The sequence below is a fragment of the Panthera uncia genome, chromosome A2 (genome assembly GCF_023721935.1).
Source record: "Panthera uncia isolate 11264 chromosome A2, Puncia_PCG_1.0, whole genome shotgun sequence".
In the NCBI taxonomy this organism is placed as follows: Eukaryota; Metazoa; Chordata; class Mammalia; order Carnivora; family Felidae; genus Panthera; species Panthera uncia.
Window position 1 is genome coordinate 31,667,124 of NC_064816.1, and position 24,040 is coordinate 31,691,163.

Genomic DNA, 24,040 nt, shown 5'->3' on the forward strand with positions numbered 1-24,040 from the left:
ATGACTTTGATGTGTCAAAGACAAATGGTAAATGACTTCTCTTTGTGTATGTGAATGCCCATAGATAGGTATTTTCCTCATAATAACCTGTGACTTCCACCATGAAAACAAAAACAAAAAACCAAGAAACCAACCAGCCCGCGATGCTATTTTCCAGCTGGATTTTAATTTGAATTGCCATGACAATATGAGGAAGTCTCCCCTTTATGAAGAAACAACTCCACTCGCAGTTTTCTAGCTTTTGTAATCAGCTGGGGAGCCAAAAAGCAAATGGGGAATAAACAGAATTCTTCTGAGTATAAAATTTCAACAAGAAATGGAAATAGAGCACATATGGAACATTCTTACAGGGTCACTATGCTAGCATTACTTCTCTTCAAGGTGTGAAAGACCGACCATCTTCTTGGAGTGTACCCAAATGAGCTTTTTAACAGGTTTTCCAGGAAAATGAAAAAAAGAAGAAAAAAGGCAAGCTTCCACCAGTTAAGCCTGAAAATGGCTCATGCAATGCAAATACTCAATCTGAGATGGCTAATGAGAGAAGAATGGTCTGCAATGGTGCCATCAGAGATGAAAGTTCCAGGAACTTCAAACTTTTATTGCACAAGAGATGGCGTCAAAGTGGACTCTTCAAATTTGTATGACTCGATCTCTCTACAAATGACCTGTTTTACAAGACCGCATCCCTCTCTTTAAAACCGTGCAACCTACATTGACCCTACAGTATTATCTTCTTGTCTTTGACTTTCACTGGCTTGAGGACACAAATTAGGACTCCCAACAGGATATTTACCGTGTGTGTGTTAGAACCCTTCACTCCACTCATAGATACCAGCAAAATAAGCTGCCAAGTAAATCTGTCACGACGAATAAATAAAAGGAGGCATGAAATACAGATTGGATCCTTGCCAGGGAATGTGATGTGAAAGGCAATGGTGCTTCTTGGGGGCCACGTACTACCATAAGGAGTGCTTCTCTTCTTGCAGGTGTATAAAGACTCGGTGATGGATAGCCCCAAAACTGGCAATAAAAAAAAACAACAAAAAAAAAACCTTGCATACCGACTCTACCTTTTCTAGGGTGCCTGTCCCATCTTCAGAGCATGCTGAAGGGCTTTCAGCAGATCACAGTTCATGAGGAGGAAAGCCCAAAGAAGTCTACACTTACCAGTTGAATGTGCCCATCAGCGAGCCTGATGTTTGTAAATTACAAACTGTCCAACACAGCCTGGATGGTGGGTTATCCAGCAGACATATCTGAACTGTAACTGCTCTAATAAATACCAAGCATTTTGGTGGCAGAATTGCAGAGACCAAACTGCAACAAAGCCCATTTTTACCTACAACACAGCAATAAGCTTTAGCAAGTCCTACGGCCTGGCAGGGTGGTTACACCGAACAGAACCCTTTCTCCTCCTCTGCATCAGGCTATTCTGCTCACTACATAGCTGTCAAGGAAAGAGACACAGAGTGTGCATCTCTACTTATCAGACACACAGATGAGCACCTACTATGTGCGGGGCCTCCCTTGGCATTGCTTGTGTATTACGTCACGTACTCTCACCACGGTTCCATGGGGATGGTATCACTATTCCAATTTTATAAATCAAGAAACCCCAGGGAAGTGACTTATCCGAGATCATAAAGCCACAGAATGCAAGGGGTAGGAGTCAAGCCCAGTTCCACCCATACTCCAAGCCTGTGTTTATACGGCGGCCAAAACACTGTGCCTCTCAGTGCCCTGAAAGCTGAAGAAGGCTGCTTCTCCCAACAGTTCCCTTGAAACACAGGTTCTGGACAATGCCATTATAGGTGCTTCGGGAAAGTTTTAGTAACTGCCTATGCTGCTGTGATTTATTCTCCATTCCAATTTCTGTGTATTTCAGAGATCTATCCAATCACGGTAATGTAATATGGCTTGGGATGTCCAGCTCATCCTCAACATTCAGGAATCTAGTGTCCAAGTGGACATTCTACCCGGGCTCTCCCAGAGCAGAGGATTCGCCGCCCCTCTCCAACTTCCCCCTTCTTGCTACGGGTCACTCTACTCCCTGAAACTGCTCCTGCCTCTGTCCCTGAAGCAAGGTTGTCACTGGGGCTGGCGACGTGTCTCTGAACAGAAATGGTATATTTAGTGTCCTCGTCAGCACTGCCATCTGCCAACACTAGCACTACGACCATGATGCATTCCAGCATCCTCCATAGGTGAAGTGCTTACACAAGACCAAGACTGTGTTAGGCTTCACGACAACCTTTCAAGGGAGGTTCGAGATCTCTACTTTGCAAATGAGGAAAACAAGTCTCTGAGACGCTAAAGAACAAGAGGAAGAAGAAAGAAAACACATGTTCCCCACTGCCATGCAGGGCGGGTAGATTTCTTTCATTGGGTCCTATCTCTACACCTTATCTTATTCTCTCCTTGTCAGAAACTCCCTTCTGGTTCTCATTGGTCCTAGATGCAAAGACAAACTTCTTACGAGAAGAGGTATGACCTCTAGTGTTCCTCTGTAAGAGATCAGTCACTTTGGCCTGTTGTGTGTTATGCACAAGGCCACTGTCTTTCCTTTTGTACTACAAGTATAAAAAAGAGAGGAGGACAAAGGGGAAAAAAAGGAAGAAAAATATTATATTATACCTTAATAGGCTCTTCATGTGATAATGAGAACTGATCCCCAAACACACACACCCAGTTCGAATATTAGTCACTCATGCCTTCTTTATGCTTGGAAACATGCTTAGTGATTAACACATTCTTGCTCTTGTCATGCTCAGCACAACCTATAAAGCAGGCATTACTGGTTCCATCCTATACACAAAGCTCAGAAAGGTTAGGCGACCTGTGCAAGCACAGCTAATAAGCAGCAGAGTCAGAATTTAAAACCCAGCTCTTTCTACAAAGCAGCAAGAAAGAGACAAACAACCCAATTAAAAAGAAAAATGGGGAAAGACTTGAGTAGGAACTTCATAAAAGAGGATATCCAAACAGGCAACAAGCATTTGAAAAGGTGCTCAATAGCATTTTCTATCAAGAAAATGCAAATCAGAATCAGGAGATACTGATGCACAGCCACCACGATGACGAAACATCGGGGAGACTAACATTAGCAAACGTTGGCTTGGCGAGGACGAGGAACAATTGGAACTCTCGCACATGTGGTATGCAAACTGATACAAACACTTTGGAAACTATTTGGCAATATCTGTCTCAGCTCAGCGTATGCCTCCAACTTCATCCAGCAATCCTACACCTAGGTGGGAACTGAGTACATATGTCCACTTGTATAAGAATGTTCCCAGCAGCAGCTGAAAACTGGAGACAATTCAAAACAACAGAAGAATGGATACACAGATCACAGAACATTCCCACAATGCAAAGCTACAGAGCAATAAAAATAAATAAATAAATAAATAAATAAATAAATAAATAAATAAAATGCTGCAACATGCAGACAATATGGATGAATTACGGAAGTAATGTTAGCAAAAAGAGTAAGAACGAAAGAATACATAGTGTATGATTCCATTGACATGATATTTAAAAACAGGTGAAATGAATCTAGGGCAATCAGTCAGAATCACAGTCACCTCTGGGAGGAAGGACAAGTATTCAACGGGAGCCCTCAGGAAGCAGCCTGGTAGGATGGTCAGTGTGCTCTGTATATTGTTTGGGGTAACAATTAATTGGATGCATGTATGTATGTACATGTGCGTGCACATGTGTCTTTCTGTAAATAAACATCAAGCCACGCACTTAAGGTTTATATAACATTATATGTATTTTATACCTTGTGTAAAAATTTTTTTAATGTTTATTTTTGAGAGAGACAGAGCACGAGTGGGGGAGGGGCACAGAGAGGGAGGCACAGAATCTCAGGCAGGCTCTAGGCTCCCAGCTGTCAGCACAGAGACCCATGTAGGGCTTCAACCATGGACTGCAAGATCATCACCTGAGCCGAAGTGGGATGCTTAACCAAGAGCCATACAGGCGCCCCCCCCCCCCTTATTTTTAAATTTTTTTATAGAGAAGGTCTCTGTTAGAACCCAAATATGTCTGCCTCCAGTAACGGTCAAAACTGTGATGCTATGATACTGGGGTCTGGATGGATCTGTTTGTGGAGGAAGGAAAGAAAAGAGAGAAGGGAGGGCAATGGTTTTCACCTACTCAATGTTCCTTACAGACGCCATATTTTTTAGTTGTATCTAACAGTTTGTTTCTCAATTTGTAAATGATCCACATTCACAGTGACCTTGGAAGGTAGGAAATCCCTCCACAGGGCTTCAAACTGCAGTGGGTTTCCATGGGGGTGCCTAAATCTGCCACGATGAAGGAGGCTCACTACCTATCCACAGGTGGCCCATGGGGGACTAGACTGGGCAGCAAACATGAAATTCAATTGAACCTACATTAGCCACAAACTTCTATCCACTGGGAGGAAAACATGTAGATTCCCAGAATCAGCTATATTCACCCAGGCAAACACCATAATGTAGGCTGAATTTCACTCCACCTGGTCGTTTTAGATGATGTCTCATTTTTAGGTCATGTTATACATTTAAAGAATATTGTATCTAAAACTCAGACAATTTTTTCTTCAAAATTCCACTGACGACAAAAATGTGGTTTGTTTTTTTTCCCAAATCACTAGTTAAGTGAAGTTGAGACTGTGAAAAACCATTTAGAGATGAAAACAAGAAATGTGCGTCCCTCAACACAATTGATGGTGCAAATTAAGAAGACAGAAATTGTAACTACAAACATCCTGTAAGAACTATTTGTAAAGATCTTGTGAGATGGGAAATGAGAAAAATGTCAACTTCATTTAAGTATAACAACTACACAATTTCTAGCATAACAAAATTTTATCTCACTATTCTTTTTCCTTTAATTTTTTTTAAATGTTTATTTATTTTAAAGAGAGAGACAGAGCACGAGCAGGGGAGGGACAGACAGAGAGGGAGACACACAATCCCAATCAGGCTCCAGGCTCTGAGCTGTCAGCACAGAGCCCGATGCGGGACTTGAACCCACGAACCACGAGATCATGACCCAAGCCGAAGCTGGACACTTAACCGACTGAGCCACCCAGGCACCACTTATCTCAGTTTTCAAAGCAAAACACTTAAGACAACAGCATGGCTCCACTTCTAGGAGACAGCTCATGAGAGTAGAGAAGACTCAAATAGAAATATGGCAACCTCAGAAGAAATGGTCCAAAGAATAACCAGTTTTCCTTCAAATGACTGAAGTAGAGGAGAAATACGAGAAAGCCGTGCCCTGATAAAACTGGGGTCCCAGTAGGAACTTAGATAGTCCTTGAATAACTGTCATGTACTCTGCTTAGATTTCTTCTATTAACAAGCAATGGAAGCTGTATGTGAAATAGCCAAGCCTTCATCCAAAGGCGTTATCCCACAGCATTTCATACCTGTTGAACTTGCCAAGGAACTGAAGAGGCCAAATCCTCTGACCTAAGTCTCCACAAAGGGCCTCAAATCTAGACTTTTGTTCTCTTCAAATAAAGTTATATCTGTGGTCATAAAGCTATACTAAAAAGGATAAGAGATATTTAAACTTGGGATCTATTATCAAATTATACTGCCTTTAGTGTAACTCGAGTTAACGTTTTATACACCTTGCAATTTCATACATCTTGAATAGTACAATTATACCACATACCTATGTGTATATTAAAAAGCATTAATTAAATGCACATATTAAAGCCATGTCCTGGGGTGCCTGGGTGGCTCAGTTGGTTAAGCGTCCAACTTCGGTTCATGTCGTGATCCCACAGTTAGTGAGTTTGAGCATCAGGTAGGGCTCTGCAATGACAGCTCAGAATCTAGAGTCTGCTTTGGATTCTGTGTCTCCCTCTCTCTGCCCCTCCCCTGCTTGTGCTCTCTTTCTCTCTTTCTTTCTCTTTCTCTCTCTCTCTCTCTCTCTCTCCCCCTCTCTCTCAAAAATAAATATTTTTTAAAAGCCATATCCTAACTCTTAAAAAAAAAATTATTTATTTATTTTTGAGAGAGAGAAAGCACGGGTGGCGGAGGCAGAGAGAAGAGGGAGAGAGAATCCAAAGCAGACTCTGCACTGTCAGAGCAGAGCCCAAAGTGGGCCTTGAACCCACCAACCACAAGAACATGACCTGAGTCAAAGTCAGATGCTCAACTGATGAGACACCCTGACGCCCTCCTACATCCTAACTTTTGCTGCAGGACTGGTTTTTTGTTGCTGTTGTTATCGTTGTTTTTAAATATTTTAGGAGACTCAAAAATATGAGTCGTCTCTAAATCCTTAAGAGGCCCTAAGGAGCAAGTAATGTCCACAAGACCACATTATTTGGGGACTACGCCTGGGAGATTAGAAAGGTTAATGTGTCCAGTACGTCTCTAAAAAACCGATTCCTTTTTAAGTGAGGAGTAAATCCTGTGGATGTTAAGTACAATCACTTGCCCACAGTCACATGGGTGGATGTTTCCCAAATGTCCCCGGGAAAGTAGATGCTCTGCTTTTTCTTCTGCCTCTTCTTTGGGATTTGTTTCACTTTCTCGTCACACTGATTCATTGGTCTCAAGACTGCACTTGCGTCCATCCTTGTAAGTCCTATCATTCTGAGCTTACCCTATCGAGAAATTTACCTTAGGTGGGGCACCTGGGTGGCTCAGTCAGTTGGGCATCTGATTCTTGATTTGGGCTCAAGTCATGATCTCACGGTTTACTGAGTTCAAGCCCCATGTCTAGTGAGGTCTGTGCACACACCACGGACCTGCTTGGGATTCTCTCTCTCTCTCTCTCTCTCTCTCTCTCTCCTTCTTCTCTGCCTCTCTTTCTCCCTCTCAAAAATAAATAAACACTAAAAAAAGGAAATCTACCTTGTTTGATTACGACTGCCTCTTGTTTGTCCTCCCCACTATGCTATAAACTCTCTAAGAGTAGGAAACATAACCAGTTTACCCCTAAATGCTGGCACCTAACAATGTGACCTGCTCATAATGGCATTCAATGACATGTTTGCTGAATAGACAGATAAATGGAATAAATGGAGGTCGCTGGATGAGTAGATGGATCAAGTGATTGATGAAAGGGAAAATGAAAGAAATAATAGTTACTACCTAACAAGATCCAATTCTAATATTGTCTCCACCCCTTTAATTAGCTGCATTCGGAACGAAGAGATGGTATAACTGGATTGGATTAGGCTTCTGGCATTAAACTCTCCAGGGGAGGGGCACCTGTGTGACTCAGTCCATACAGCACGCAACTCTTGATCTTGGGGTTGCGAGTTTGAGCCCCATGTTAGGCACAGAGATTACTTACAAATAGAATCTTAAATAAACAAGCGAGCAAACAAATAAATAAGTAAAGTATCCCGCGGATATTATCCAAACTGGACTAAGGTACCACTTCGCCCTATTTGGCAAGTATGGCTGAGACATGCACCTCCCAGATGAAAGGCAAATTTGATCTACCTTTCAGGCTTTAGGTCTAGTACTCAGCCAGTGAAATCATGAAACCATGAAATCAGGGTGCTGCCTACCGCTAAGAACCCCATGAACACAGACCAGAAACTGAACAGTGACCCCCTAGAGTTGCATACCATGGCGCTTTGATGGGATCTAGAACTAGGAAGTAATAATCTTGCAAGGAATAACAAGGAAAGGAATATGTTTACTCTGGATTCTTTCTCCTCCTTTTTAAAAAATGTTCTGTAGAGCTATAAATAATAGGCAATATGAGCCACTGGTTAGGAGTGAAACTTCTGGAAAAACACAGACAGCTCTACCGCTTATTAGTTGTGACACCTGAGCACGTTATTTAATTTTGAGGAAAGAATAACACCTAGCACAAGGCAAGTACTCAATCCATATTCATAATACAAATTTTATTATGCTTTTATACTGATCTAGAATCCCATCAGCAGATACTTAGAATCCAATGAAAATAATTTTCCTAGCTAGTTTTCTAAATATATTCAGTATGTGTAAATATACATGTACATCTACATGTACACACACATAGTCTGAGCAAAGAAAATGTAGTGGTTACTAGTGGGAGCTCTAGTATCCATTTGGATAGCCTGGGTTCCAGTCTCTTCACAAATGGAAGACAAGACACTTAACCTTACTAAGCCTCAGCTTTCTCATCTATCCACGAGAATAATAGTAATACTTCCTTCCTAGGATTTCCACATGGATTAAATGAGGAACTATAATAAAAGCAAGTAGCATATACTTGGTATTTCACAAGAGTTAGATTTTTCTTTTTAAAAAAAAATTTTTTTAACGTTTATTTATTTTTGAGACAGAGAGAGACAGAGCATGAACGGGGGAGGAGCAGAGAGAGAGGGAGACACAGAATCGGGAGCAGGCTCCAGGCTCTGGGCCATCAGCCCAGAGCCCGACACGGGGCTCGAACTCACAGACTGTGAGATCGTGACCTGAGCTGAAGTCGGACACTCAACCGACTGAGCCACCCAGGCGCCCCATAGATTTTTCTTTTAATATATGCACAATGTCTTCCAGGTTAGTCTCTCTACACTCTAATACACAAGATCTAACAATGTACTAACAAAATCTCAACTCTAGGGTAAAAATACTGACATTTATAAGGGGGAAAACCCAAACACATTAACACTCACATATAATAATCAGTACCCTTTTCCCAAAACTATATTGGTCACTTTTTTACTGTTGTTGTTGTTGTTGTTGTTTTGGCATGGGTATAATAAAATACTTTATTTAGAAATTATCTCAAATGTAAAGAAAGTTGCAAGAGTGGTACAAACAACACTGTATACGCTTTATGAAGACTCAAGTATCATTAATATTTTAACCTACTGGCCTGTCATCTGTTCTTTATTTCCCCCTCTCCCCACACATAGTATATTTTTAACCATTTTCAATGTTTTGTAGCCATTCAAGATCAAGGGGCATTTGCCACAGCCTTTTACCCCTAAACACACCATAGTGTACTGCCTAAAAATATGAATGTGTAAATGATTAATTTTAAACCAAGAGGAGAATATGTCATTGAGCAGGTAATAAGTCTAGTTCATTCATACTGTGGTTGAAATAATATAAGTGACATTTCCTTGCTTAAGTTTAAGGTCATTGGGGTGCCTGGGTGGCTCAGTCAGTTAAGCATCCGACTTTTGATTTCGGCTCAGGTCATGATCTCAGGGCTCGTGGGATCGAGCCCTACGGCCGGGCTCTTCACTGACAGCCCAGAGCCTGCTTGGGATTCTCTATCTCTCTCAGTGCTCCTCCCCCACTTGTCCACCAACACCCCCCAAAACAAATAAATGAAAACATTTAATTTAAAAAAGTAAGTTTAAGGTCATTATCTGAGGTAGCTCATTTCATATGAACTTTAGGTAAGCCCATCAGAGCATCACCAGTTAAGTATCCTTACTTAGACCTTGGCATAAATGCACATAATCCATTACAGAAGCAAGAAAATATATTTGTAGATAGTTTTAGGGAACACATTTGATACAAGGAGGTTTCTTTAAAAATATGTTGTACTTCATTCTCTTGACTCAGGATTCTTGGGAAGCCAAAATTTGATAAAAACCTTCCCTTAAAATAATAGATGGTAAAGATAATGTGAAAACCTCCCTGTCCCTACATAAATTGCTGTGGAAATTGCTTTATAATTGCAACACATCTTGATGAAGAATCTCAGCCAGAATTATAAAGCAATTAAATAAATTAACATGTCTGCCAAATGGATATATGTTAGTATCCGACACCCAGCCAAGGACTAATCCATATGGTATTAAGAGAAGACTCATTTTCAAATTCAGTAGGTTAATTTAAAGCATGGTCTTTGAGGTGATGCACCCAAAGAAATAAACCAAGAGCTTGGACTCTTGGGAGCAAAGGATTCTGGGTTCCATCATTATTAAATAGTGCATAACACACCTGAGTCACTTAGCTAAGTTCTCCCCCTCTCAAGTGCCATACTCACAATACAGAGATGATAATACCATACTTCTAAGGGCTTGCAAAGGGTTAAAAGAGACAACACTTGTAAATCATTGAGCACAGTGCCTGGTACATAAAGTAAGCCCTTGATTAATGATGGAGGTTATTATGAAGCAATGAGGCTGATCTAACATGTTTTGATAAGAAGATTATCAATTATATCAACTCTAATTAAACTTAAATCTAAACTCCTATGAATTTCCTTTTTTTTTTTTAACACCCCTGAGCACCTCACAATAAAGAACACAAGCCAAACCATGTTTATATGAGGGTATTAACAGACACTTATAAATCAAGTCCGGCGTGAGGAGCTTTTAAGTTTGTAGTTTTTCTTTCCTTTTTTCCTCCAAAATGACTCCATCCATTCAGCAAATATACAATGGCAATTAGGGTTAACAACATCTAATAAGAAATACAAAGAACAAGAACACTGGGGAATTAGCTGATGCTGGGAATATACAGAGAATGTGCTGTTTCAAGCACGCCTAATATTGGTTAAACCATCCAAGTATTAATCTTCACTATGTTTTTGCCTAGCATCCAGTGCTGGGTTGTTTCTCGACAAATGTTAGAAAAGCTTTTTTCTTTTTTATAGATTTTATTTTTAAGTTACCTTTACACCCAACGTGGGTCCCGAACCTAGAACCCCCCTGGATCAAGAGTTGCCTGCTCTCCCAACTGAGCCAGCCAGGTGCACCTGGAAAATCATTTTTTAAAACCTACCTTGTCCCCCTTCTAGGGGGATCACATAAATTATCAAACTCATTTAAAAAGATAATCATAAAAATAAGGCTCAGAGCCTGAGAGGAACCTGCAAAGAGACAAGGGAGAATACTGGACTGGACAAGTCATGTTAGAAATGAGAAGGAGGGGGTATGGAAGAAAGAAGACTGTCTGAAGTAGGGGACCTCTGGAAGACCCATGAAGTGCCATACTCACCAAGCACTGGGTACTTAGGTACTTCTCATAAACATCAGGAAAGGTAGTGAGAAAATGGCACTCCAGAAAGCCTGGGTAACCTGGCCAGGTGAACGCAAGGAAGTCCCGGAGTCTGCCAGGGTCTCCGGTGCTCCAGAGCCCCACACACCTGAACGTGAAGGCCCCGAGAAGAGCGGCTATCCGATGCACCCGTGTCCTTCTCATGAACCCCCTGATGGGGTAACTCTCTTCTCCCGTGGCAAGAAGGGATGGCCACACGAGTGGCTTCAGGGCTCCTGGAGGGGCACTCCAGAAAGAAGCAATGGGGTTGGGTTTTGCATGGTCACAAACATGCCGTATGGTATGCTCATGGCATTGATCAGGCGGGTGTGATCAGAGGAACAGAGAACCTCCCCACTTTGCTCACACACCTTCCACACCCCACCAGACCTTTGTGTCTATGAACATTTATTTATAGTTATCCGAGCCCAGACTCTAACTTCGAATTCCATCTAACCAAAAGTATTTTTTTCCGAATCCTGTTATTTTTTTAATTTGGCACAGTATTCCTTGCCTAGACTACAGCACTACTTTGTGAAACACAAATCCTATCTCAGCTTGCACTTGGTGGAATAGGGAACTGTATATGAGACGTGATACAGCAAGCAGAGGGGAAAATTCCCTTGATGCAATCTTGTGTTTAAAGTGTTTTCTGCGCATAAAACAGTGTGTTAAGCACTATAAAAAGTACAAAAACATATCAAAAGCAGAAGAATGCATCCCTACCCATGAATCTGCTTTGCTGCCAGACATCCCATCATATAACCTATTTCGAGCAGCACCACATTTATTTATTTATTTTTTTAAGTAGGCTTTACGCCCAGCATGGAGCCCTATGCAGGGCTCGAACTCACAACCGTGATCAAGAGCTGAGCTGAGATCAAGACTCAGATGCTTAACTAAGCCACCTAGGTACCCCTCTAGGAACACCACATTAAAGTCACCTGCTTAAGGATACATACTGTGGAGAATGGAGAACCGTATGGCACAATATAAACCATTCACTTCTTCCTTCTAATTCTTGGCTTCTTTGAGGACAACCCAATAGTTAATCAATGTAGAACAAATAAGGTTGGTTTTTTTTAAGTTTTATTAAACGCAGTTGATTTTTTTTTTGAAAGAGAGAGAGAGAAAGCATGAGCAGCGGAAGGCAGAGAGAGACTCTTAAGCAGGCTCCATGCCCAATGTGGGGCCCGACGTGGGGTTCCATCTCACCACCGTGAGTTCTTGACCTGAGCTGAAATCAAGAGTCAGATGCTCAACCGACTGAGCCACTCAGGAGCCCCAGTTTTTTAAAGTAAGCTCTATACCCAACGTGGGGCTTGAACGCATGACCCTGAGACCAAGAGTCATACACTTCACCAACTGAGCCAGCCAGGAGTCCTGAACAAATGAGTTTTGATGAAGACGGAAGGAAAGGTCAGGTGTAGGCAGTAAGGGGGTGGTCCTTGAGTAGGGGAAGTCCCCAGACTGCAGACCAGCTGGGGACACATGGGAAAATATAGTACCAATGGGTAAACAGCAAGGGGAGGGAAAAAGTGGAAAACTCCTGGAGAAGATGTGAGGGCAGACACTAGTCTTACTACAGGCAACAAATCTTTGCAAATGAATAGAAAAGAGGGAGGCCTTATCAGATCCATAACATTCTGTGTGTCCTCAGTGAGGCCAGGGTGAGAGACCACACACACCCAAGCATCTTGGCAGGGAACCTTGCACACAGCAGGAATCCACAAACTGGAGCGCTTCTGTGAGCGACACTAGCCACTTTTCTGCAAGAGGCCAGGCTCTGTAAAGGCTGCAACAATCCTTTTCCATTTGAGACGGCACTTACTTTGGTTACAGGAGAAGGGCAATAACCACAGTGAGAAAGTTTCCAGGGACTCTTATCGGATCAGTCCTGGGGATGCTTCCAGAACTGTCTGGCTCATGAATTATGACTTGAAGCATTCCACTTGTGTCAGACACAACCTGAAAACAGAGGTGAACAGTCCAAGAGAGAAGCCATTGTCCAACACCCAGATCTCTGTCCTGGCCCCTTCCTGATAAATTGGTCTAGTTTGTGTCATCAACGTAAAGCGCAGAATGGGCTGAGTCCAGGCAAGCAGTACTGGAGATGGCTGTGTTTAAGAGAAACTCAGAGGTTCAAACAATACCAAAGGTGATTTGCGTCCATGATGTCACAGCCCAATTCGAGGTAACAACGACACCATCTGTTAGCAGATGCTAAGGGGCCTATTTGAATATGGCACCTCTGCAAAGAAAAACCAGGGCCACCTATGTTTATCACGTGAAAGTTAAAATGTCTTGTAGATCAAACACTTTTAATCCCTTTGTAAACCCCTTTAAGTCACTGATCAATGCCTCTTACAGCAGATACAATGGTTTCAGTATCAGTGAAAGCTTGGATCAACAAAGCGTTGAGGTACAGAACAAAACGGACTTATCCTTTCCTCTTTGAGATGACCTTTGCTTGAAAAGAAAGATGAGTTCTTCAGCGTGGAGCTCAGAAAAGGGAGACAGAATGGGAGAGGTGGTGTTCAGCATTCCAGAGAACCCATCCGACTGGGTGAGTTGTATCTCGTTTTGACAGCAGTGGTATAGTAACTGACAAGCACTGTCAGGTAACACATTTATCTGCACAGGAAAGGCGGCCATTCCAAAGCACAAATCTCAGATGTTGTCACATCAGTGAGGACCAGAAGCCATAATGCAGAAGGCTATCGATGCAGGAGGCACACTGTTATCTATACTGTAATTAGGGGGAGCAGAGGATGGGCACTCCAGTTCCAGGCACACAAGGGCCCTGACTTTTTCCTCTGGGTCTGGATTACTGGCCGAGTAATCATCGGAGTCCTTACCAGCCATCTAGGGGCTCCAGCCTCTGAGCCGCCTTTTACCTTCTGAAAGTGTGATGGCAAAGCTTTTCCGCTGTGTCTCCAAAACGTCTAGCAACCGAGACAAAAAAATAAGATGCGAGAAACAAAAAGCAAGTTCATCCATTTCTTCATTGGTTCGTTCACTCAACAAATATCCATTCTCTGGTCCAGGCACTGAGTTAGGTGTGGGCTGGTCGCTGAGGAAGACACAGTCCCTGACTTCCGAACAGTCAGATTCTCATAGGACAGACAGACACTCAGCGGGCAATGCACGCAGGCACGGGAGCTGGAAGGGGCGGGGGGGGGGGGGGTGGTCAGAGAGGGTAGCTCTGGCATCTGGCAGCAGGGAAGAGGGCAAAAGGCCCAAACTGTGGAGGTCTTTGTGGCATGTAGGTTAAAGTTTAAAAGAAGATGGTGTGCTGGCCAGATGGAAAGGTACGGAAAGAGGAAAAAAGAGTAGGCACCCAGTTACAGGAAGGCAGCAGTTGTATCCGGGGAATGGATGAAGTCTGTGTGACTGGGAGGGGGGACTGAGCACGTAAGAGAATTTGAAGGGCAGGGGACAAGAGTATCATTCAGGTGGTTCTAAGGAATGGAGAAGTAAGCAACCCAGATGATGTTTATAGGGATTTCAAATTCATTTCAAGGTGGTTTTTCACAGGTATACTAAAGAAGAGATTCAATGAAAAAGAAGATAGACCAAGGTATCCCAAGAGAATCGCGTAATGATTTCTTAAAAGCTGAATCACCATTAAAGAATTATTAAAATTCTATTGCACATATCAGCAAGTTACTTGAAAATCAGAGATAAGATACTTATTTTTAAGGTACTGTGCCTTGCATAGCTCCTACTCCCATAAGACCCCATGATTTTAAACAGCTAAATCTATAAAATTCAGCAATGAGGGGCACCTCGGTGGCTCAGTCTGTTGAGTGTTCCAACTCTAGCTCAGGTCAAGATCTTCCACGGTTTTTGAGTTCGAGCCCTGCGTCGGCCTTTCTGTTGTCAGCACAGGGCCCACCTACTATCCTCTGTTCCCCTCGCTCTGTGCCCCTCCCCCACTCATGCTCTCCCTCTCAAAAATGAATACACAGTTAAATAAAATAGGGCTACCTGGATGGCTCAGTCACTTAGGCGTCTGACTCTTGGTTTCAGCTCAGGTCATGAGTTCAAGCCCCGCGTTGGGGTCTCTGCTGTAAGCACAGGGCCTGCTTCAGATCCTCTGTCCCTCTCTCTCTCGGCCACTCCCTTATGCTCGCTCTCTCCCTCTCTCTCTTAAAAAATAAACATTAAAACAACTAATACAAAAATAAAATAAGTAAGTAAAACAATAAAGTTCAGCAATGAGAAGCTTCCTCTCTGCTTCTTTCACTTTCCATGGTCCCTGTTATACTGCCTTAATCACACTTCTATTAATGATGCCGGGCACAGAAATTAGACTGGTTTAACTCTGACTATGCTACCTGTGACCCGTGTGACCCTAAACAAGCTATTAATTTCTCTGAGCCTCTGTTTCCTCTAACAGACCCAACTCTTAGGGACACCGGGGGCATTACCAAATGATTGAACAATACCAAATGCTTGAACAATTGAATTTAGGCAGTGCTTGAAGGAAGTATTTCTCTTTCCATTTTACCAAAGAGTCAATGAGACGCAGAGAGGTTACATGACTTACACCAGGCCACACAGCTATAGAAAAGCCCTCAGACTTCACACCAGGGCTTCTGACTCACTCTGTAATCTAGTCCTCTTTGCTGACATAATTCTGGTTGTTGTGAAGGTTTTTTGGTGGCAATTGTCAATGGTAAACATAATTAGACTTCAACTCGGATGACTTTTTTCATACTGTGGAAGTAATCAAAGTTTTTGAATAAAGACAAAATAAGAGGGGAGTAGAGTAAAATAAGGACTGTGGCAAAAAAAAAATAGCATTGGAGGAACACTTGAAATGAGTGGACTGTATGGTGCGTGAATTATACCTCAATAAAGCTGTTAAAAATAAGAAACACTAAAACAGCACGGGATGGGGGCGCCTGGGTGGCTCAGTCGGTTAAGTGGCCGACTTCAGCTCAGGTCATGATCTCACGGTCCGTGAGTTCGAGCCCCGCGTCAGGCTCTGTGCTGACAGCTTGGAGCCTGGAGCCTGTTTCAGATTCTGTGTCTCCCTCTCTCTCTGACCCTCCCCCGTTCATGCTCTGTCTCAAAAATAAACGTTTAAAAAAAAAAAAAAACAGCACGGGATGAGCAATGAGTTATGTGGCATTTAGAAGTGGTACGATTTTGAGGAAGTTATACTGGTTGCTCTGTTTCCTTACCTGTAAAATAGGGATGCTATTACCTGCACTGTCTTTGCCAAGGAATTAGGAGAAAATGGAATCTTAAGTGGTAAAACCCATTGTGGTGACATGATGACACTAAAAAGAACCTGAGAATGAAGGGGCTTTATTTATTGATTTCTAGTGACACGTGGACCTCCTAACGTGTGTAAGACGAGACGTCTACCCCAACTCGCAAGCACCTGTTCATGAGGTCATCACTTCTCAAAATGGTGAAGTCACTAAAATAGCAGCAGCAGGAAGTTCTGGAAAATGCAGATTACGAGAGCTTGTCTCCTCATGGGACAGTTACAACATCATCAGGAGGTTGTGATCTCCAAAGGAAGGGCTTCCTACTCCGTTGGCATGACAGGTTTGGTAGAGAGTTCTGCTTTACCAGTCACATGGGCCAAGGAATCAAAATAAACAAAAACGTGGCTTGAGTTCTCCAAGCCTGTAACCGAATCCCTGGTGACCTGTGGTCTACTCATGTTCAAAGGTACACATGCTGTGCCAGACTCAGAAACAGACCTCTTCTGAACTTCCTTCCCATTTTATGAAGGAAATGTAAAATGAAACGCTATTTGTTTTCTCTTTCAGGAGAAAGACCATTTCTTCCTTCCCAGTTCCCGATTTGTGGGTTTCATAGAAATGAAACATTAGTACCAAGGGCTTTATGCGAGCAAAGACAAAACAGGATTTTTCACTGTTTTTAAAAGGCTGAGGTCATTTTTGCCCCAATTCCTATGTAGTGGTGAGCTTAAAATCAAGCCATTTAGCTCACAGTCAGGTCCTATAAATCAGGGGAAAAAATAAATGGGAAAGCAAGCCAAAATGTAACCATAGTAACACCACAGATGCGTCAAGAAATGGTGTGTTCATTTGCTTCATTCCCCATTTCTTAAATTGGAATCTAAGTAAGGGAAAAATTACACAGAGAACAATCATGATTCTGCAATTACTGAATTCTGCAAAACGGCATTCAACCTGCTGTCCTAGAATTTCAGAGGCAGCTATGACACAGCTACAGAAATAGCCCTGGGTGGGGAGAGTCGAAAAGACCCCAATTGGACACTTAGCAGTGACTTGATCTCCCCACGCCTCTGTTTCCTCATCTGTAAGCTGAGAATTAAAAATCCCAACCTCCAGGGGCCCCTGGGTGGGTCAGTTGGTTAAGCACTGGACTTCGGCTCAGGTCATGATCTCGCGGTCCGTGAGTTCGAGCCCCGCGTCGGGCTCTGTGCTGACAGCTCGGGACCTGGAGCCTGCTTCAGATTCTGTGTCTCCCTCTCTCTGCCTCCCTCTCCCGCTCATGCTCTGTCTCTCTCTCAAAAATAAATAAACATTACAAAATTAAAAAAAAAATCCCAACCTCCAAGAGTTATTTGAGGGTTAATACTAGTTACCATATCAAAGTCAGGACTTTGGACTGGTGGACTCAAGAGACCAGAAGTTCTGATCACCTTTAGCCTTGTTTGTTTTTAATTTTTTTAATGTTTATTTATTTTTGAGAGAGAGAGAGACAGAGACAGAGACAGAGACAGAGAGAGACAGAGCATGAGGAGGCAAGGGGCAGAGAGAGAGGGGGAGACTCAGAATCTGCAGCAGACTCCAGGCTCTGAGCTGTGAGCACAAAGCCAGACGTGGGGCTTGAACTCACGAACCATGAGACCATAACCTGAACCAAAGTCGGGCACTCAACCGATGGAGCCACCCAGGTCCCCCCGACCCCTGCCTTTAGCCTTGTTTTTATTGGCTTACCTTAGTGCCTTGGTTTCTTGAGCCATAAAACAATTTATGATCCCTTTATAACCCATACAATTAACATTAGAAATTATTATTAATCCAAGTGTAAAAAATTGTTGGTAGGATACAAGATTATAGCATTCCATTCCAACGCTGAAAGACTAAAAGAACGGAGGCCCAGATACTCACATTAACACATTATCACAACAGTTTCTCTGTCAAGGCAACTCTGCTACTCAACAGAAAGAGACAACCTTGGGGCACTGACCCAAGTTCCTTGCACTCAACCTCTTTTCCCTGCGGAGCCTTGGTTTTATTAATAAGTAAAATGAGGAGCAGGGAGGGCTGTTCTAGAACCTGATCTTTAAAGGTCCCAGTGTAGACTTATAACTTATGTTCCTGCGGGTCTATGGTGCCTCACATTAGTTCTGTTTACCATTTTGCAGTGGTATCGGGAAACATTAGCACTCTGGCACGACTTGCAAACTGCTATTTTTTTTTTTTCTTAAAGAAAACCATTATAGCAAACAAATCACAGCAGTAAGCTGGGTACCCTCAATTTCAAATTATTCCTCATTTTTTTGCTGGTTAAAACTTAATATTTCCTTTCTATTTTTTAATGTTTATTTATTTTAGAGACAGAGAGACAGAGCACAAGCGGGGGAGGGACAGAGAGAACCGGAGACAGAAACTGAAGCAGGCTCCAGGCTCTGAGCTGCCAGCACAGAGCCTGACATGGGGCTCGAACTCACAAACCATGAGATCACGATCTGAGCCGAAGTTGGACGCTCAACTGACTGAGCCGCCTAAGTGCCCCTAAAAAATGGTATTTAAAAAAAAAAAAAAACAAAAAAAAAATTTCAAGCTTTGAAGGACTTGGCAATAACAGAAGGGAAAAACTCCAAGTACTAAAGCCAAAATCATTCTTTCTTCTCAATTTTAAATAAAATCATGCAATTCTAAGTGTCCCCAGGATTGCCACCTCATGATTAGCTATATAGGAATGCAGGTGGGTAGTACACGGTAATACTTCACTACAACTCAGGTGCCCAAGCATCTGCCCCATGGACTGACTTCCTCCCTCCCTCTCTCCTTCTTCTCCTGCCTTTTCTTCCTTCCTTCCCTCAAAACAAAACCTCGCTTTCATAGTCCCTATGCTCTCTGTCTTGCTTTCTCAGATTTGGTCTAATCTAATGGGTTGGGGGGACTGGAGTTTTTAATTGGTGGAAGCCATTCCTTCAAATGCAATTATGCGTGAAATCGAGATCAATGAATCTGGTCATGTTGGGGAAGCAGAGAGAGTCCACTGAGGCATTCTCTCTGCTGAGGGGCCATGAGGGCTCCCTGATCTCCACAGAGATCAATCTGAAGGCCTCTGGCCTGGTCCACCACAGTAATAACAATGATGATTAGCATTCATGGAGGCTTACGCCATGCCAGGACTTTGCAAAACCCTTCATCCCAGGTACTCCTCACTACAGTCTTATGGAATTCATATGACTCAGATGTCGTTTCCACTGATGTGAAAACAGGCCCCTACAAAGGATAACTAATTTACTTGACATATAAGCAAGAGAGCAGGAGGGCAAGAACCTGAAGGCCAAGGAATTCACCTTGTGCTGTGCTGTATGTCGCAGGGTCACTTAGGATGCCCTGGACTTAGGGAGTCACTAAGTGAGCAAGCCGCCCAGTGTTCCAGAACCAACTGGTGAACTCTTCTGTCTCCACTAGCTTTCCACACACACATACACCCAGCAGTCAGATGCCCCAAAAGGGCTACTTACAAGGCACAGCATGGCGGTAAAGGTTATCCCTTATGGTCTGCTGGAGCTCATGATCAGGAGAGCCTTTCTGGAAGCGCTGATTGAGAAAATGTCGCAGGTCCTTGTTCAGTTTTCCTCCTGTGAGAAATATATAAAATAGACAAAACACATCAACCATGGGGCTTCCCAGAGATGAAGCAGGTTGACAGCTGGGTGCAGAAATGCCACCAGAAGCCATTCTACCCAGCCACTCTCGGTCATTAGGAGGACCTACTTCAGGATTCCCTCTGCAGGAGAAAAGCAAGCAAGAATGCAATAAACATAAAACAGCATTGAAAGAGCATTAATTTGGGGGGATCATTTCACACAATACTAGAAGGCTCAAATAACAAAGAATTTAAACTAGGCTATTACATTTAAAATATGTGCCAGAGACCCTTGAAGACACTATTAAAGAGATGGCAAATGGCTGAGAACTTAAAGAGAAAAATGGAGCAACAGCTGACAAATTATACAATGTTCTTTGACCACGGCTCCAACTGGTAGAAATTGACCCTATGAATATACTTGCAAAAGTCTGCAACATCTCCAGTATTGCTTATTGCAGTATTTTTATAATAGCAAAAAAAACGAAAATAAAAGCAGAAGATCTGAAAAAAACCACCAGGGATCAACTAAGTAAAGCATAGTTGATTCATATGGTAACTACTCCAAGAAAGTTATATCTGCTTAGTGTTAGTGTCAAAGGAAAATATGTGGAGTGGTGCATACTGTCTGACCCCTTTTGTGTAAAAAAGGAACAAAGAAAAGGAGGCACTCTATATTGATGTGAGCCATCATCACAAAGTTTTTAACAACAGTTTCCTTTAGGTAGAAGGACATGAGCTTGGGAAGTAAGGGAGAAGATGTCTTCATTGTATAGACGGATATACAGATGTCACTCGTTAGTCTATAGACAGAGATATACAGACCTTATTATCCTGCATTGATTGTACAAACACTAGACACAGAGTGCTTTTTCACTATTGTTGTATAAGGAATAGCTACGTGAGTGAGCCTGTGTATTTCTTTGTAATTCTCTACATTAACAAAATAAAACAATAGCTAAATTACGGCTATAAAAATATGTCATAGAAACAAAAAAGGTAACCAAATGTTCTTTTTAAATTATAGACACAAATTATACTCTACAGGACCAACAGAAGGCTTGTAGATCAAGTTAGCTAATATTTATGCTTAATGGAGAAAGACTAGTTCAGTGACAGCTAAAAATAACCAGGCTAAAATCGTCTTTCCATTTTTAGACAAGATAAAAATTAGGTAAGAACATTTCCAGCCTTAGAGAAACAAAATAGCAATGCAGTATCTATGTGAACTACAAAATTCATGTCTTCAGATGGTAACTTCCCCATGGTCAAAAATGTGTATCATGAGGATGACATAGATAGTTAAGATGATGTTACGTCCTACCTAGACAGGAAACGACTGATCTTTATTTTAGTATCATGGTCAACAGATCCCTTATTACAGATGATTGTTTTATAGACTAACAAAACCTAATTTGAACTATTTTATTTGAGATGTATTATGCCTAAGGTTTCAAGTGGCCAAAATCAAAATAGATATATTCGAGTCAATCCTGGGTCATTTAATAAATATTCAATAACTCATCAAATATTTGCTGAATAAAAAGGACACACATCCACCTATCCACTCCCCATCCCGCCCCCCAAAATGGTCATAAGGTTTGAACAATTTACAGAGGAATATATATGACTAGCCATCTAACCACATGAAAAGATATTTAATATCATTATCAGGAAAAGGCAAATCAAAACCACAGTGAAATTCCACTACATACCTACGAGAATGGGAAAATTTATTTTTTTAATTTTTTAATTTTTTTTAATGTTTACTTTTGAGACAGACAGACAGAGATAGAGTAGGAGCAGGGGAGGGGCAGAGACAGAGGGAGACACAATATCTGAAGCAGCCTCCAGAATCTGAGCTGTCAGCACAGAGCCTGACATGGGGCTCGAACCAAGGAACCATGACCTGAGCCAAAGTCAGGTCTCAAGTGACTAAGCTACCCAGGCGCCCACAGAATGGCAAAAATTTAAAAGTCAGTATCAAGTGTTATCAAGACTGGAGAAGAGGAACTTGTGGTCACTGTCGGTGGGCACAGAAAATGGTTCATTCTCTTGGGAAAAGAATCTTATAAAGCTAAACCTTCACTAACCGACCGACCCAGCACTTTCACTCGCATTTATGCAAGAGAAATGAAAACAAGCACACTCCCCCACACATACGACTTCCGGATGAATCTCCACAACAACTTTCATCACTATGTAATAGTCCGAAACTGGAAACAACCAAAATATCCATCAACAGGGGAAAGGATAAGCAAGCTGCCCTCTATTCAAATAGGGTGCTACACAACAGTTAATGGGAAGAGACCACTAACACGTAGAGTACCATTCACACACGGAAAACACATAATGCTGAGCAAAGGCAGCTAGACACAAAAGGCAATATTGTATACGATTCCACTTACATATAAAGTCTTAGAATAATCTAAACTTTAGTGACAAAAAGCAGTTGAGTGGTTACCTGGGGCTGAGGGTAGGCAGAGGCTGACTGCAAAGGGGGACAAGGGAGTAAGATCTATGTAGTGTCCCATGTCAGTTTCTTGGCTTTGCAATTGTACTATACTTATGTAACCAGTTCTCCTTGGGGGGAACCTGGATGCAGGGTACAGGGGATCTCTGTAGTACTGTTTACAATTTCCTGAGAGTCTAGAATGACATTAAGACAAAAAGATTTTTAAAATTTTTTGTAAGTTTATTCATTTATTTTGAGAGATAGAGAGTGTGTGAATTGGGGAGGGAAGACAGAGAGGGAGAGAGAATCCCAAGAAGCCTCAGCACTGTCAGCACAGAACCCAACATGGGGCTCGAACTCACAAACCATGAGATCATGACCTGAGCACAAATCAGGAGTCGGACACTTAACCGACAGAGCCACCCAGGTGCCCCAAGATGAAAAGTTTTTGAAGGGGGGAGCACAAGGAAGTGTTTGAAGTAGATGCCAGTACAGAAAATCTTGATCGTGGCAGTGATAATATGGGTTTATATATTTATCGAAACTTCAGGAACTCTGTGTGTGTGTGTGTGTGTGTGTGTGTGTGTGTGTGTGTATGCTGGATACAATTTATAGTATGTATGTGACACTATTACAAAATTGATTTCAAAAGTTTAAAAAATAAACATGATTACCCAATGACTATGTGATAGGCTATTCTAAATGCTTAATTCTCAATTTCGCAGCAGAGAGATGAAGTGAAAGGAAAACACATTAAATCTTGATAGTTAAGACAGAAAGGCTTGGGTTTAAATCCCGGCTCCACTGTTTACTAGCTGGTGAACCCAAGCACACTGTTTCACCTCTGAACTTTATCTGTGAAACAGAGCTCTGATAAAACAGAAGCCCTGTCATGAAATTGGTATAAGGATTAAATGAGATGCCAACACTGCTTGGCAAAGAGAAGGTGCCATGATAATGTAGAGTGGACAATCACTGAGGCAAGGGAGGGGGAAGAGCTGAGACCTGTTCAAAGATGGGCTGTTACTCTTTTTCAAAATGCCCATAAGCATAAAGCCCATTCCATTACTTAGAAATAGCTATGAACAAAATACAGGCACAGGGAAATTCAGACTAAAGGATATTTCTAGAGTTTCTGGAAGGGAATAAAACTCTACTGGTGCTAAAATTGTCCGGCCATATGTAAATGGGTTAGTATTTAGTGCATACTTAATACATTGTTGGTGCTGTGCTGGAGTTTAAATGAAACCAACTGGTAAATCACTGATATTTAGGAGTCACATCGGCCAACTCTATCTCTAGGTAGAAGGTAGTCTGGAGTTCGACCAAAAGGATACCAATGTTTACCAGCCAAATCTGCGTTGTCTAAGAGTTTATATTTTATATTTATATTCTCTATAGGAGACCACAGTTGCAGGCGGTAGAAAGACACTGAGCCATGAGTAGAAAAGATATTATGGGATCCAAATTACTGCTTGAGTCAAAAGCAAAGTCCTAAAGAAGATTCGGGATACAGTATCTGTTTCTCCTATACAGAACCCAGGTACACACACCTTATGGATCATATGCAGGTTACCTATCAAGATAAAACATGGGCTTATAGATGGGAAGGCATTCATTCTTAAGCCACAGACACTCTTGGTCTACACTTGAGATTTACATTAAAACTAGCCAAGCTAGCTAAAGTTTGCGATCATCGAACTAAAACTCCGCTTTACTGCAGATGTGCAAAAGGGCAGGGTTAACTATGCTGCCGGTTAACATTTACTCTGTGTTC

General features: G+C 42.1%; 1 protein-coding gene across 6 annotated transcripts in view; it reads right to left on the reverse strand.

Annotated features, from left to right (window-relative positions):
* Positions 1-24,040, reverse strand: part of MAGI1 (membrane associated guanylate kinase, WW and PDZ domain containing 1) — a 633,332-nt gene that overhangs the window by 234,198 nt on the left and 375,094 nt on the right. For all 6 annotated transcript variants that reach the window (XM_049642669.1, XM_049642665.1, XM_049642664.1 and 3 more), the window contains exon 2: positions 19,684-19,800. In XM_049642669.1, the coding sequence (XP_049498626.1) occupies positions 19,684-19,800 (117 nt within the window). The remainder of the gene's footprint in view (positions 1-19,683; positions 19,801-24,040) is intronic.